Below are 16457 nucleotides of genomic sequence, written 5' to 3'. Positions count from 1 at the left end.
CATCAGAGACAGAGCGGGGAACAGACCAGGGAGACCGACTGAAATACACTGCTGAGGGGAGCTGCGGGCGACACAGGAGAGGTCTCCTGCGCCATGTGGGATTCTCCCTGACTGGCCATGGATCAAACTTGTGCTGCAGAAGCTGCGGATTGCTTCATAGTGTGGTGCTTAACTGCTTGCGCCACCAGGGAGACCCAGATAGTAGCATACTTGACATCTCTGAGGAGCTGTATGGTTTGAAGGAAATGAACAAGGAGAAGATTTGTGTCATACGAGGTCAGAGGCACATAAAGGGCTAAATTATGTAGTGTTTTGTAAGACATTGTAAGAATGCTGGCTTTCATTCTGAATGAAAGATGCTCAACCTTTTGAGCAGTGTTTGTGGTGAAGAGACATGAAAGGAGATGACGGAACCAGGAGCTTAGTAGTTAGGAGGCTGTTTTCAATAATTGAGGCAAGAAACAATGTTAATTTAGACTGAAGTGCTAACCTTCGAGCTAGTAAAATGTGGAGTTTTTTAAATATATTTTGGTATTGGGCTTGATGTCTGAAACTATGTGTAGATTTACTGATGTATGGGTTATATCAGATAGCAGTGTATCAGTAGCATCAAGATTTTTGGCTTTGAGGGCCTCCATGGTGGCACAAGGGGTTAAGCACCGCACTGTGAGGCAATCCGTGGCCTCTGCAGCACAAGTTTGATCCCTAGCTGGCCCGAGGGAAACCCACATGGTGAGGCAGACCTCTCCTGTCTTGCCCGCTGCTCCCCTCAGCAGTGTATTTCAGTCAGTCTGCCTATTCTGTTCCCCACTCTGTTTCTGGTGGATCCTCTCACCCCCCACACCCCTGGCCTGTACCCCAACTCTTGTATGCATAAACAGATCTTCAAAAAAAAGATTTTGGGGGTGCCTCCCTGGTGGCATAAGGGGTTAAGACCAACCTATGAAGCTCACCGCAGCCACTGCAGCACAAGTTTGATCCCCGGCCAGGGAGGTGACCCACATGCGCAGCAGACCTCTCCTGTCTCGCCTGTTGCTCCCCTCAGCAGTGTATTTCAGTAGACCTGCCTGTTCTGCTCCCTACTCTTTCTCTGGTGAATCCTCTCACACCCCCAAAAAAAAAACTCTGGCCTGTACCCTGGTTCTTGTATGTATAAATAAATCTTTTAGAAAAAAAATATATTTGGCTTTGAAATCATGAGTAATTGGAAGGGTAAAATTAAATTTACTGAGGTGAGGAAGATTGTGTCAAGACATGGTTTATTAGATGTATTTAGGGAATTGGTAATTAAGTTTTGGGCCTGTTAAATTTAAAATCTTCTTATGTAATGTAAACATAACAAAATTAGATTGGGTATAATAAGAGAAGTAAAAAGGATGGTAGTGTAACAATTTTTAGTTGTCTAAAATTGATACCGTCATTTATGTCTGTCGCTTCGGAAGGCATCCCACAGGCCCTCTGCCCCCATTAGCACAGGTGAAGAGGGCCCTCGGACTCATTGCGCCTTCTCAGACCATTCATCCTATCAGTGTGGGACAAGATGGTACCTACACATTTGGAGTAAGTTTGTTTCTCCTGGAATGAGGATCAAGAGTGAACCTACACAGTTCCGATTTTCCTGTCTTAATTGGGAGTGTAGATGTGGTTGACTTGCTGGAGCTAGGGTTTCTTAGCCATTGACAGGTTACAAAGGGAAGCCTCTTGCCCTACCCCTCTTTACTACCAACAGTTGTGCCCCTTCTGTCATCATCTGCTTTAAATCTAATAAGACTAATATTAATACGTTCTTTGTCCCTGAAAAAGCCCCGCACTCCCAGGTTTCCTCTTATCAGCCGTACTTTAATTGTACATGAACACGGTGCTGTTTCACTCTGCCATTTTGTTTTCTGGGACTTAGGGCTTGTCATTAAGAGAATCTACATCCTCGGCATTTTCTTTGAACCTTTTCTGTACTTTCCTTGCAGTAAATGGAAACATTGCTAGATGCTGTTTCACCTGAAGCCCTTATTACTAGCTGGTGGCTATTTTTTCTTTAATAGCCCACTTGTCATTGGACCTGGTTGTGTGAAGTAGATTTCTTTTTTCTTGTCAAGTTTTAGACTACTCTTCCTCCTTGAAATTCTCCAATTTCTAACCTGTTACTACTATGTTTCATATCACAGTATTTCAATATTCTATTTTTTTCTTTCATATTTACAAACAAAACACAAAATCTCTAACTCACTTTCCCTACCAGGAGCTGTCACTGGACTTCCTTACAGCAAAATTTTAAAAGGATTGCTTATAGTTATGGTCTCCTATTTCTCCTGTCCCATTCTCACTTCAGTAACAACTTATAGCCACAAAGATGTTACATGTATGTAACTTTTGGCTGTATCAACATTGTTCTTTTGGAGGTCACTAGTAACCACAGCATTATTAAATTTGGAGGTCTTTTTTGCTTGTCAGGTTAATGCAGTATATTTCAACAACATTTGTTTGACGTGGTTGCTCATTTTCTTAATACATTTTATTTATGTGGCTACCAGAGATCACATAATTACAGCTTTCTTTTTGTTACACTGATTACTTCTTCCCAGTCTCACTTGCTCATTTTCCTGGATCTCCTAATGTTGGACGTATCAGTCTTAACTGCTTTTGTTAGAGCTGTGGTCTGTAAATGCCATGCGCATGTGCTGATGGTGTCCAGATTTATTATATTTCTAGCTCATCACTCTCTCCAGACCTTCACATTTGTCAGTTCTACAGAGTGTCTGCTTTTACAAATGTTTCCAAAACTGAATTGATCACACCCTCTTTCAACCCTTTTCACTGGTAGCCTTGCTCCATTTCAGTTTGTGGGAATTACAGTTTTTTCTGTTGCATGAACTATAGATTTTGGTACCATGCTTGACTCCACTGTTTTCTTATTCCCAAACTCAAACTTAACCAGACATCTTTTTGGCTATACCTTAAAGATACATCCCCTCCCCTCACCCCCCAACTTCTTTTAATTGAGGGGTAGTTACTGTTTTGCTGCCTTTAAAAAAAAAAAAATTATTTATTTATTTATACAAGCACTGGGTACAGTCAGAAGTGCGGGAGGGTGAGAGAATTCACCAGAGCCAGAGCAGGGAGCAGAGCAGGCGGAAAGACGGAGGTACACTGCTGAGGGGAGCAGTGGGCTCAGCAGGAGAGGTCTGCACACCCGTGGGTCTGCACATCCTCGCCGGTGGCCGGGGATCAAACCAACGTTGCAGAGGCTGCGGGCAGCTTCGCAACCCAGCGCTCAACTGCTGCGCCACCAGGGGAAGCCATGCTTTGCTGCTTTTAATACTTCATTGCTACTAGACTGGTCTCAGCCACCCTAACTTCATTCCTGGATTACTGCTACAGTCTGGTGAATCTTGACCGTGCAGACTGTTACTGCCCTGCTCAAAATCAGTAATTTTGAGCAGAGTAAAAGTCAGAAACCTTTTAGACGCGTCTAAGGCCTTCACAGGCACGTCATCTACAACTGCTCTCGCCCTCACTCTCTGTAACTCCCCTGGCTTCCTTGTTGTCTCTGAAATATGCCCAGGATGCTGTTGCTTTGCTGTTTCTCTTTACCAGGAGCTTTCTTGTTGCATTTGTTTGCATAGCTGCCTTCCATATAGTCATTAAATCTGTTTAAATGCAACTATGTTAATGATACTACTCTGAGTAGTTTATGCCTCTAATCCTAATTCTTTTTATCATACTTGCTTTTTAAATATAGTATTTATTACTTTCTAAATATTTTGTCTAATTTGTTTTTGTGATCTCGCTGGAATCTATATGCCTTGTTTTTTTATTCACTGTGTTCCAAACTCCTAGAATAGTATTGGGCACAGATACAGATATTCCATCTATTTGACAAATGTTTATTAAGTTAGATATATTTAAAACATGTAATAAGAGCTACATGAATATGAGGGTCATAAATTATACATGTGTTGTATTTTTTACTGAAAGGAGTTTAAGTAACATACATAGTAGAAGGCCCTTAGCTTTATCTTTTAATTGGAATGTGTAATACTTTTACATTATATATAATTATTAATATGGTTAGGTCAAGTCTACCATTTGCTTTTAGTTTGTGTTTTGTTGTTTCTCTTACCATCTTTGAAATTAATTGGTAATTTCATTTTATATCAACTTGTAACATTTTAAACTATGCCTTTATTATTTTTAATGCTTGTTCTTGGACTTATAAAATGCACCTTTAAATTCTACGTAAGTCTACTTAAATTATCATGATTTCTCACGTCACATATATAGTGATCTTATAAAAGAATAGTTTATCAAATCCTCCTTTGTACTAATGCCATGTCATTTGTTTGTATGCAATATAAACCTTACCTTAGAACCTTAAAAAGAAACACACAAACTCTTACAGAAATTAATGACAGAGAAATAAAAGCACAGTCTTTCCTATTTATTTCTTTATTACCTTTTCTGTTTTATTCTTTCTTGTATATATGAGTTATCTCTTACCATGTTGCTAATGAATATCTTTCAGCATTTCTTGTTTGCAGGTCTGCTGGCAATGAATACTGCCAGTTTCTATTCATTGGGAAAGTTTTAGTTTACAAAGGATCTTTACACTAGTTATAGGATTCTAGATTGACAGTTTTTTTCTTTCTAATGTAAAAGCTGTCATTACTTTAAATTGTAACCTCCTTTGCTAAGTACAACATCTGAACCATCTTGGTATGTCAGTTTCTATTGAACAGTTTGTGTTTCTTGTTTCTCTGATTAGTGTTTCATAGCTGAGATTTGGAACCTGTGAATGATAAATTATAGAAATTCTAGATTCTTTTATCTTTCTCTGTAGACTGTTGATGGTTGTTCTAGAAGGCAGTTAAATTGCTGGTTGACCACCTTGTTTATGTATAAGCTTGTTTTTATGTTTTGTTAGGAAGGATCTGTAGAAAGCCCAAGGTTATTTCCTGAACCTCTCTGAATTGATGAAAACTCAACTTCTGAACTGTGTGTTTTGGAAGATCTTGTGAATGCTTGATTTTAGGTTTTGTTAGGACAGAATAGGTCTAGGGTAGAACATACTCCAAGTATACTCATTTCCTTTTAAGGTGTGGCTTTTCTGGTTTCTCAGGTAGATGTCCCAGGGAGGTTAACAAAGTCTCCAACAGGCTCAGCTGGAATTCTGTTTCCCAGAATTGCTTGATCTCTAGTTTCTATCTTCTAATGTCAACTTCATAGCAGCTGCTTTCTGGCTTTCTGGTAAGCCTCATGTACATGTACAGCCTAGATATTGGCCATAGATGTAAGAGGAATTCCCTTATTTTGTTATTTTCCCTTCCTGCTCCAACCTCCAATCCTGAACTTCTACCTGTACCTCTCCTTCATTTCCAGTGCCCTGCTCCATATATTTAAAATGTTCATGGTTGCTAAAATCTAGTATCAAACTTCGTTTTTTTTCCCTTTAAAAACTGTTTCAGTGTAACTATGCTTATAGAAATACAATCATTGGTTGATGGAATGCAGTTTAAATTGAACTTAAAAGAGTAAGGTGGTTTCTAGTGGTCACTTGAATGGAACTATGTAATTGAAATCCCTCTAAACTTTCCCTAAAGAAATAGCCTTTCTTGTAGTTTTATTTCCAAACTCATCAGAACTTACCTTTTAAAATAGTTTTTTAATTGCACCGTAGTTAATGTGGCTTACATCATTTCAGTTCTTTGAAATTTGTTAATAATTTAATTTTATGAGCCTAGTATACCTAATGACAGACTAAATCAACCATGCTACCTGACTTCTCTCTCTACAAAGGCAGAGGAGAGTAATGTGTAGTAGTCCTCAGGAATGTTAATTGTGTTCCTGTCTATTAGCCTTAGATTTTCTGACTGCTTACCCTGTTAATAAGAGAGATCCGTTAAAATTGCAAATTATGATTATGAATGTCTTAAGTAATCATTTTATCACTGTTGCTCTCTATTTTTAAGCTATATTTTGGGAGGACAAAATTAACTAACAGGTGAATTTCATGATTTTCAGTTGACTTTTATATCTTGTCATGTTAACTTTGAAGTCTTTTATTTGCCAGCTTTCTTTCAGTTAGTAATTGCATGGTATATCTTTGTTTCTTCCATTTTTACTTTCTGCTTTGTTGTTATCCTTATGTTCTGGATTTCTTGCTTATGAGTAAATATAGTTGGAGTCTTAAAAAAGACAGCCTGGGATCTTTGATCCCTTAATCAACTTGTAAGTATTCATACTTGTGTTTAAATCTACCATATCATTTCATGATCTCTTATTTTTCTTCCTCTCTTGGTTGCTTTTCTTACTCTTTTGGATTGACTGAATCTTTTCATGTTATTACTCCCATTTCACTAGTTCCATTGTTATCCATAGTTTCCTTTCTCAGTTGTTACTTCAGAAGCTATAGCATGTACTCTTACAAAGTCAGCCTAATATTGCTTAGTCTGAGGCTACTTAAAAACTTTGTTGCTCTTTCTCCTCTGCTCTTATAATTATTTTGTATTTTAGTTCCTTACATAATAGTTTTCAATTGTCTCATTGTTTCTGTTACTTTTCTTTACTGTTATTAGACCTCACATCTTGTTGCATGTTCTTTGCCTGTAGCTCTTTAATTTCAGAATCCTCTTTAGTAAATGAGGATCTATTGGTAGTGAATTTTGTTTTAATTTGTTTATAAATACCTTTGCTCACATTCTTGAAAAGATTATTGTTGTGGGTCGCGTTTTATGTGCAGATTGTCAGTTTTTTTCTTGTTACCACATTGGTTGCATGGGCACATGGCCTTTTTGTTACTAAGGAATCAAGAAATCAGCAAACTTTGTACCCGTAGTTAGTCTTAACGGTAAACCTGTCTTTGTTTTCTAACTCCTGTTGGGGATTGTTCCTTTCGGTTTTCTCAATCTTTGGATTGTTTTTATCCCCTCAGCCAACAACTTAATTCCAAATAATATATTCATTGAAATGAATTGAAACATTTTCAGTGTTAAATTCATTTTCACCTGTTCATAAAGCCCTTTAACTTGTTGGTTTCAGAAGTTGACAACTCATTGTCTATACTTTTTCCTAGGATTTTAGCTCTGATCTATAAACTTGATGGAAGAATATGTGAATTCTTTTGCTTTTTAATAAAATACTTTAGTAGCTAACTAATTGTATTATTTTTAACATATTTACTCTGAATATTAGGTAAGTACCCAAAACAATTTTCAATAAACACGGTCCCCCTCTCTATACAAGAACAGTGATCTAAAGTTAGATTTTAAAAATGTACTCTAAATGAAATACATCCCTCACCCACAGTCCTATATATTCCTTTGGCCCTTACTCCCTCCCTATACCCTCTTGGCCCCAGAAGCTTCACTTTGTTAATTAGCATCTGATAGTTTCTGTATTTTGCTTTGTCCAGTCATCCTCTGTACAAATGTCAAATTATTTGTCTTTGTCATTTCTCTCTTGATTTACTATATATAATTCCCTCAAACTCCTTTGGTTTTGCTGTATATGGCAACATTTCGTCTTTATTTATGGTTGCATAGTATTCTGTTGCGTGGGTAGACCGTGTCTTCTTGATCTCATTCTCTTATCACTGGGAGCTTAGGTTGTTTGCATGTCCTAACTATTGTAAAGAATACTTAAGTGAACATTGTAGAACATATGGTTTTTTTGAGTTTATGGTTTTACATTCTTTGGATAAATGCTCAGGCATCAGATTGCTAGGTTATATGCATTTCCACTTTTAGTTTATTAACGTAAATTCACATGGTGTATCCATTTCCAAAACAGAGAGGCATTTTTTGTGAATAATCTCTGTTCATGAATATTCTTGTTAGGCATGTTAAGCTTCCATTAAAACCCATCCTTGGCATTTAAAATTTAAAAAATCTGGGCCTCACTGGGTGGTGCAGGCGCTTGAGCGCAGCACTGTGAAGCTGTCCTCAGCCTCTGCAGCACTGTTTGATCCCGGACGGCCGGCGAGAATTCCAAATGGCACGGCAGACCTCTCCTGCCTTGCCTCTGCTTCCCTCAGCAGTGTATTTCAGTCATTCTGCCTGTTCTGCTCCCCACTCTTTCTGTGGTGAACTCTCACCTTCCCCCGCATCTGGCCTGTACCCTGGTTCTTGTGTGCATAACTAAATAAATCTTTTAAAAAAAAATTTTTTTTTTTAAAAATCTGCCAGCCATCTTTTTATTATTTTAACATACTGGCCTGAATATTTGCTAGCTTGTATTTCATTATATATGTGTGTGTGTGTGTGTGTGTGTGTGTATATTAAAACATGAATGTTTTACTTCCTTTAGTTTGAGTCTTCCTCTTTGTATTTTTTTTTTTTTTTACTGAAGGTACTGTTTTCTTTTATACATGACTTTTGAGCTATAAACTTATTTTCCTTGAAAAATTAATGATAAAAATTCCTTGTTTAAAATTACATGGTATAATTTCTTGATAAAGGTCTTGATTTCCTTTTGCCAAGGCATGAAAGCACTGTTAGGTTGGGATGATTAGATTTCCAGAATCAAGTTTTTTAGACCATTCAGATAATGTACACTTCATAAAAAAATCCACGCAATTATAATTTGTAAGGGTTCCCGCCTCTTTTTCACAGCATTCTCCTAAGTTTCCTTCAGTCCTCTAGCCCTATAGAGGAGTAGGTTACTATTACTACATTCTTATGGTAGCATTGATACATATTTGGGAAACCATCACAGTCAAAATAGTGAACACATTTATTATTCCCCAAAAGTTTCGCCTTTGTGCGTGAAAGAGGAATTTGCTAGATAACTAATGCTAGATGACAGTTTTCTTTCAGTACTTACCCCCAAAAGTTTCACCTTTGTACGTGAATGAAATGTTTGCTATGTAACTAGTGCTAGATGACAGTTTTCTTTCAGTACTTTAAAGATGTATTTCACTCTTTGGTTGGCTTTCATTGTTGGCATTGAAAAGTCTTCTGTCATAATTCCTCTGAACATAATGGATCTTTTCTCCCCTCTAGCTGCTTTTCAGATTTTTCTTTCTTTTTTTTTCCTTTTTTTCTTTTTTAGATTTTTCTCTTTATTACTGGTTTTAAGCAGTTAGGAAATAATATATTCTTAGTGTAGTTTTTTAAATGTTTCTTGTGTTTGGAGGATGTTGAATTTCTTAAATCTGTAGGCTCGTAGTTTTTGTCGAATTTGGAAAATTTTAACCCATTATTAAAATTTCTTTCAATTTTTTTTCTCTTCTTTCTCCCTTTCCATTTGGGGATGTCAGATGTGCATATGTCAGTATTATTACAGTTGTCCTGTTAGCTCAGTGTTGTTATGTCGTTTTCTTCCTCTCCAACCCCCTACTTTTTTTCCTCCGTTAATTTTGGATGGAATTCATAACTGATTAGAGTTGATTAGTGACTATGAAGATAGCAAAAGAAAGTATATAGCCTGATCTAGTGCAATCTTATGTAATTGAAATATTATCAGCTGCTATTTAAGGTTAAGATTTAAAGTTGGGTTTTGCTCCCTGTTGTGTTTTTGTGAGAATCCCAGCTAGCTTGAAATCTTCACTCTTGGTTCTCATCTTGGTCTCTCCAAGTTCCTACTCAGCAGCTCCTTCTGAACTCTGTTACCTCCCGTTCAGACAGAGGCTTAACTAGTACACTGGGGCATTTCATAATTTTTCTCAAAAACACTCTTTTGAGGTCTTTGTGTGTGTGGTTGGCTTTTCATTGTGGTTCAAGGATTGAGACTTTTATATTGTAGCAATGGATACCACTTAAAATTACTGCTAAAAATAGCTGTGATAGGGCCTCCCCTGGTGGTGCAGTGGTTGAGCACTGAGCAGCAAAGCTGCCTGCAGCCTCTGCAGTGCCGGTTTGCTCCCAGTCGCTGGAGAGGGTCCTACATGGCGCGACAGACCTCTCCTGCCGCACCCGCTGCTCCCCTCAGCAGTGTATTACATCAGTCTGCCTGTTCTGGTCCCCGCTCTGGCTCTGGTGAATTCTCTCACCCTCCCATGCTTCTGACTGTACCCAGTGCTTGTGAAAATAAATTAAAAAAAAAAATCTTAAAAAAAAGTAAAAATAGCTGTGATAAAGAACTTTAAGTCCCTACTGTGCTTTAATAAGCAAATGATAAAACATACAATTTAATTATTGGGACAGTCCTATAAATTAAGTATGACTATTACATATTTTACTGAAAAAGAACCAAGACATAGTGGATAATAGGTTCAGTGGAATTGAACATTTAGTATATATTTTAAATTTAATTTTTAAGAATTAAACTGAATCAAGGCTACTGCAGCATATCCACTTTAAAAAATGTTTTATTAGATATTTAGTTTAGATGCAAACTAAAATGATATATTTCTTGAGAAGTGACAAGAGTAAAATCTTATAAATTGTTACTCACACTGACAGTTACTAACAAAAATGCAGTAGCTAGTTATTTGACAAGTGGAGTTGTATCTAATTAGCTCAGGACCTAATTAGACTAAATGTGCATTCAAAAGTTATAGTTAGAAGTTATTAGTTGAGTGATTTCAACTGTAATATTGAAATACTGAAAACAGCTTGTTGTCGAAGAACCCATGTTAAGAATTACTACTTTATGTGCATTATATCCCAAGAAACGGCTTTCATATATTTACATATTTATCAAAAGTATGCCTAATCCATTTTTTGCTTAATCTTCCTTCTCTCAATTTCTGGATTATTTTGATTAACTAATTCTTAATAGTTAAGAAAGAAAACACCAGGTTAGTATAATTAGTGAAGATCATCAGAAATAGTTGGTAGCCAAAACTTCCATGTAGTTCCATTGTTTTTCTATATTCCAGTTAGTATTTTTCTTTTGATAACACAATGGAAATTTGTTCAGGTAAACAGAAAAATCTCATTTTTCAGTCATTCCCTTGATTATTCACTATTATTATCTGAATTGAATGTCAGCAAAATGTACAGCGCTCTTTAGCATCTGGTACCTCCTTGCTCTTCTAGCTTTGCCTTTTCCTTAGTTCTGAAAGTAAAAGAGGCTTCAGAATTATGTACTTTGATTTATTAAGATTTTTTTCCCCCAATGAAAGCACTTATTAGAGAATTTTTACTCATTCTTTAACCTTTACGTCAGATGTCACCTGTGTAAGGAGAGGAAAGGACGTTTTTTTACCTAGATGTTTTATAGTCTTTGCTTGCTATTCGTTCACATGAATGTAGCAAGATTATTTCTAGAAACCAGGTTTCTAAAATACTGATTTTGAGATGGGAAGAGAAATAAATTTTTATAAGGTTAAATATGTTTGTAAATAATAGATATTCTACATTTGATATAATCAACATGACATTTTCAGGTGTTAAACAATTATTCTAGTATTTGCATACATGCAAATTATCACCATAAGAAGTCTAGGTAAAATCCATCACCTTACAAAGTTAGAATATTTCTTCTTTGATGGAAATGTTCTTGTAGCAAATTTCAAATAGACATACAATATTATCCACTATAGTCCCCATATTATATATCACATCGCCATGACTTATTTTGTAGCCAGGGGTTTGTACTTTCTAAGCCCCTTCTCCTCTTTCACAGTCATGCCATTGCCTTCATCTGATAACCACTGTTTTTACTCTTTGTGTCCATGAGTTATTTATTTAGTTTTTTGGATTCCACATGTGAGTGAAATATACAGCATTTTTCCTTATCTGTATGACTGACTTCATTGGGCATAATCCCTTCAAGGTCTATCCTTATTGTCATAGATGGCAAAATTTTATTTTTAATGATTCAGTGTCCCACTGTGAAAGTAAGCGTCATCTTCACCCATGCCTCAGTCAGTGGGCAGTGAAATAATGCTACAGTGAATGTAGTGGTACAGCTGTCTTTTCACATTAGTATTTCATATTTTTTAGATAAATAAACAGAAGTGAAATAGCTTGGTCATATGGTATTTCTAGTCTTAATTTTTGAAACAATTTCCACAGTTAAGCACCAGTTTACATTCCCACCAACAGTATATAATGTAAAGGTCCCTTTTTCTCTGCATCCTTACTCACACAGGCCATTTCTTATGTTTTAGATAACGGCCATTGTAACTGGTATGAGGTGACGTCTCATTGTGGTTTTTATTTGTATTTCCCTAATGATAAGTGATCAGCATTTTTCATGTGTCTGCTGACCATTTTTGTTTCTTCTTTGGTGAAGTGCCTATGTAGTTTCTCTGCCTAATTTTTAAATCAGGTTTTTGTTGAATTGTACAGGTTGTTATACTTGCATTTTAAAATGCATAATGAAATGGCTAATGAACTGTATATTACAAGTACCTTTATAATGTTGAAACTATGGGTGGTTTCCCTTTGAAAATATTTTGTAAAAAGTTATATTTTATGATTTAAAATGTATATAAGTTCAGTATTTAGATATTTTTTAAACTGCAATCCCAAATTAAAACTTTTCTGTAAGAGGACTTTGAAATGGTTTTTGAGAAATTTTTGAGTATGCCTAAAAACAGTTTCCCAGGGTCATGTCAGAAGGGACGGGGTTGGTATTAAAACTTGTTGTGGAGAGGTTATGTGTAGCCAGCGTAGAATGTTGGTAGTTCGAGTTCAAGATTGACTCTTGCAGCATTTCATTCCAAAATCTTAAAGGTAGATTTTCTGTTTTAATTGCAATGTTTGTTCTGGTTTTAAGGTATCAGTTTTTGGAAGAAGCTTTTCAAAACCAGAAAGGTGTAATTGAGAACCTATTGGCTAAACTTCTTGAAAAGAAGAATTATGTTCATTTTGCAGCTACTCAGGTGCAAAATAGGTAAGTATATTGCCTTAAAACCATAATTTCTTCCACTTTAAAGGTTACTGAACACAGTGGGTCCAGTTTAAATGTTTTCTGCCTATAGCAAACACTTTTTTTAGGGGGGTAAGTGGTATAGTTTGAGTTTGGGTTATAATAAGACTTTCTTCTTTGTAAGACCTTAGTTAAATGTAGAAAACACGTTTAACATAGAATTGAAATTTTAAACTAGCAACTGGAACACACAGTGTAGAGGAGAGAATGAAAAGAGTAGTGGACAAATTTATTTTGCCATCTGTAGAGTAAGCATGAAAAACTGCTTACTACTTAGTATTACTGTACGATGAATATGTAGTACATTTTCTGGCCAATAGTAAAATACTTGAATGTTAGCTTTTGCTTTTTATATCAACAGTTTTAAAAATTTCTATTGTAGAAATTCCATTTAGAATTTCCGTGTCTAAATTGGAAGTAAATTCCATAACTCAGGAGACTTATCAGTATTAGGACTCTCAATCTGTAAGACAGACATTTGGAAGTGCTATAAATAAAACCTGTTGATTCCTAGAGTATGAATAGGTTAATATTTGTTTGTTCTTCAGATTCACAAATATTGGGACTTTTAAGTTCTCCTAGAATATTGAAATTCGTTTATTTATGATGATTAAAATGGCACGTCATAGTTACTCAAAAAAAAAAAAAAGTTGCATTATTTAGACTGTAAGGTGGTAGAACTATCATCTTAAATTAGTCTGAAGGAACATATAATCTACAACCCTTTATATGTAAATAGATGTGTGCACGCTAGTCAGGGATGTCTAGTACTTAGTGAAATGTCAGGCTGTTTTAGATTATATTATTTATTGGTTGTGGATGATTTTGGAGAGAATAACTGTCTTGTATGTCCACTTTCAGACAAATGATAGTGAGTTGAATTCATATGGCAGTCCCAAATTTTTCTATATATTTTGCATATATATTCCTAAATTTGTGTGAAGTAGCAGAACAAGAAATGTTTTGGAGAAATTGATGATTTCATCTCCAAAAAGCGTTAAAGCATTAAAATTTCTAATGGTACTTCCCCTGTTAGACATATTCTTTGATGCCCTATCTCCATTTTTTTCAATGTGTATTCATTTTTCTCTTCCTTCACAGTTGACCATCTAGTAGATCTGCTTAAATCTCATTGGGGCCTGACTGTGGCTACATGTTCTCTGCTTTCAGCATGCATAATAATTTCAGCTTTTGGCTAAATAATTTTGAGTCCTGTATTTCTTATTACTAGTAATCAGCATTCTCATTTTAAGAAAATGTCTTACACTTGCTTTAATAAGGACAGAGTTGAATAAAATTTTCAAAAAAGTGCCCAAACAAGCACTGAGGTACAGACAAAGGAGGGGGAAATTACATTTTTATGACTCAGAATGTATTAGTTATTCAAATTTGAATTTGGCAATGAAAGGCAATTTAGGGATTGAAAGTGTAACAGTTCTACAGAAGTAGAATGTATAAATGTTGAAGGCTATCTTCTTCTGGTTGTTCATTAAGAACTTAGATGTTTTATTGGTGGTATTTTCCCTCTTCCTATTTTGTAAGTAGTAGGGTATCAGGTATTCCTTATTTGCAACCAAAACTTTCATAACTGCAATGGGAGTTTATCCCTATTTCAGAAACAGCTGATAACTGTTTTTTTAAAATGGACTGAATACATAATTATATACAGTAGGAAAACATTTTGAGAAGAAACTTTGGAAGGGGAGACGTGTATGAGAACCCACATCAGAAGTGGGTAAATTATAAGTGAGAATAAATGCTTCTAAGCTAAATTCCTGTATCTCAAAAGATAATTATTGGTTGCAACATTGTACTTTTGCACATTGTTCTTAAGAGCATTACGATTAAATAGGATGATCTGCCAGATTTGACACTAACCAGTGATAGTTAGATGTCATACACATCCATGGCAGAAACTAAGGAGATCTTATCTCCTTCCGTCTAGACTAACCTAGATTAATAAAGTGGCCTTTGTGAATTTAATTTAAAATTACTAAATATTTAGTTCATTCTTTGTCTATATACCTAACTTGTTTGGACAAAATTGAGTGGTCAGGTCTGCTGAAACATAAGATGTACATTTTGACAGAGGTTTAATATTAATTACTTGATTAAGTGCCCAGTTGGATGAATTTCTGTAACAGTTGATGATTCAGACACATAGGATAAGTTGATAACCTAATGATGCATTTCTCTTATTCAGGATAAAAGAAGTAAATGAGACTAACAAACGAGTAGAACAGGAAATTAAAGTGGCCATTTTCACCCTTATCAATGAAATTAATAAGAAAGGAAAATCTCTCTTACAGCAGCTAGAGGTACGGTTCAAAGCCAAAATAAAACAAAAACTGCTTCTCTTGCTCTTTAGCGATTTTAAATGTTTATTTGAAAGCTTTTTTAGATTGGTTGGGGATTGGGTATGAAAGTACAATAAATTAAAAAAAAATTCATATTCTATTGGAAAGTAGAACTTTTTTTGAGATAGTTACCTTGCAGCCCGTTTTAATTAATACTAATTTTAGCTGTCTAAATTAATAGATAGTATTTCCTCTTAGGAATGAAAGAATTATTCCTAAAATGTGATGTAAATGAAGACAAAGCTGATGCATCACATTTCCCCCACTTCCCCCCTCCCCCCCACAAATAGGCCTCATTTTATTGTATGAGTGTATATTGAGATTCTGCTTGACTCACTCGTGTGTTTCACATTATTTTGAAAATATTTCACGGTTTTGCTAAAAATGCTCAACTTTTGAAATTGACAAACTTCCGACTTATTGATAATTTTGTTGTATTAGGTCTTTGTGTTGTATGTTTTGAGGCTAATATGTAGGCAGGATTTCCAGATGAGAATCTGGTCAATATGTCAACTCTAAATTTCATCTAAGACTCATCTCTGGTGATCAAAGTTGATTGGTTCTCAAAATTTTGTGCTCTTAAATAGTCTCAGATGACATGGAGTTATATTTTCTGCACCATTGAATGGAAGAAATTTAAGCTACGTTAACAGTTCAAGCAAACTAAATTTGATTATTTTAACGTTTATTACTGTTAAACTCGATTTTTTCTTCTGGTCCATTATTTCATAAAAAGTAAGATTTTACTCAGCACAAATGAAATTTATGTCAACAGAGTTACTTCTGAATTTCTGTCTTCTGAAATAATTTTTTTCCTATTGAGGAACAATAATGTAAAAACTACTGTCACACAGTGTTGAAGTTATCTTTCCTGGTGTATATGCAACCAGTTGCATTTATCCCTGATAGATTTTGATCTTCAGAAAGGTGGTGTAAATGAGAACTTAGAAGCAACTAATTTTGTTATCTTTTAATGTCAATACATTTAAACTACAGGGCTGAATAATGTTTTCAAACCACTTCAAGAACTTTTGAATTAAAGGATGTCCCTGGATGCTATAATAATATAAATACCCAGTGATAAGGTTGCCATATATTTCTAACATGTGATCATTTAAATAATAGATGTTTTTCTAGTATGATACCTTCCTAAACTTTGTAAAGAGAGGTTTTCCTAAGATTTATAAGTTGAATGTTTTTAGGGAGAGTTGTAAATCATCTGCCAAAGTCAGTTGAGTATTTTCATCCATTGATTTACATTATAAAATAAGCAGCTTATTTCCTTTG

At 35.3% G+C, this 16457-nt stretch overlaps 1 protein-coding gene across 1 annotated transcript in view; it reads left to right on the top strand.

The window, feature by feature from the left end:
* Window positions 1-16457, top strand: part of TRIM33 (tripartite motif containing 33) — a 91579-nt gene that overhangs the window by 48236 nt on the left and 26886 nt on the right. The window contains 2 exon segments of the mRNA XM_037500600.2: window positions 12661-12777; window positions 15017-15131. Of these exon segments, the coding sequence (XP_037356497.1) occupies window positions 12661-12777; window positions 15017-15131 (232 nt within the window).

The sequence above is a fragment of the Talpa occidentalis genome, unplaced genomic scaffold (assembly GCF_014898055.3).
Source record: "Talpa occidentalis isolate TD23 unplaced genomic scaffold, MPIMG_talOcc4v2.1 talOcc4.9, whole genome shotgun sequence".
Lineage (NCBI taxonomy): Eukaryota > Metazoa > Chordata > Mammalia > Eulipotyphla > Talpidae > Talpa > Talpa occidentalis.
This window is presented reverse-complemented; position numbering and strand designations above follow the sequence as displayed.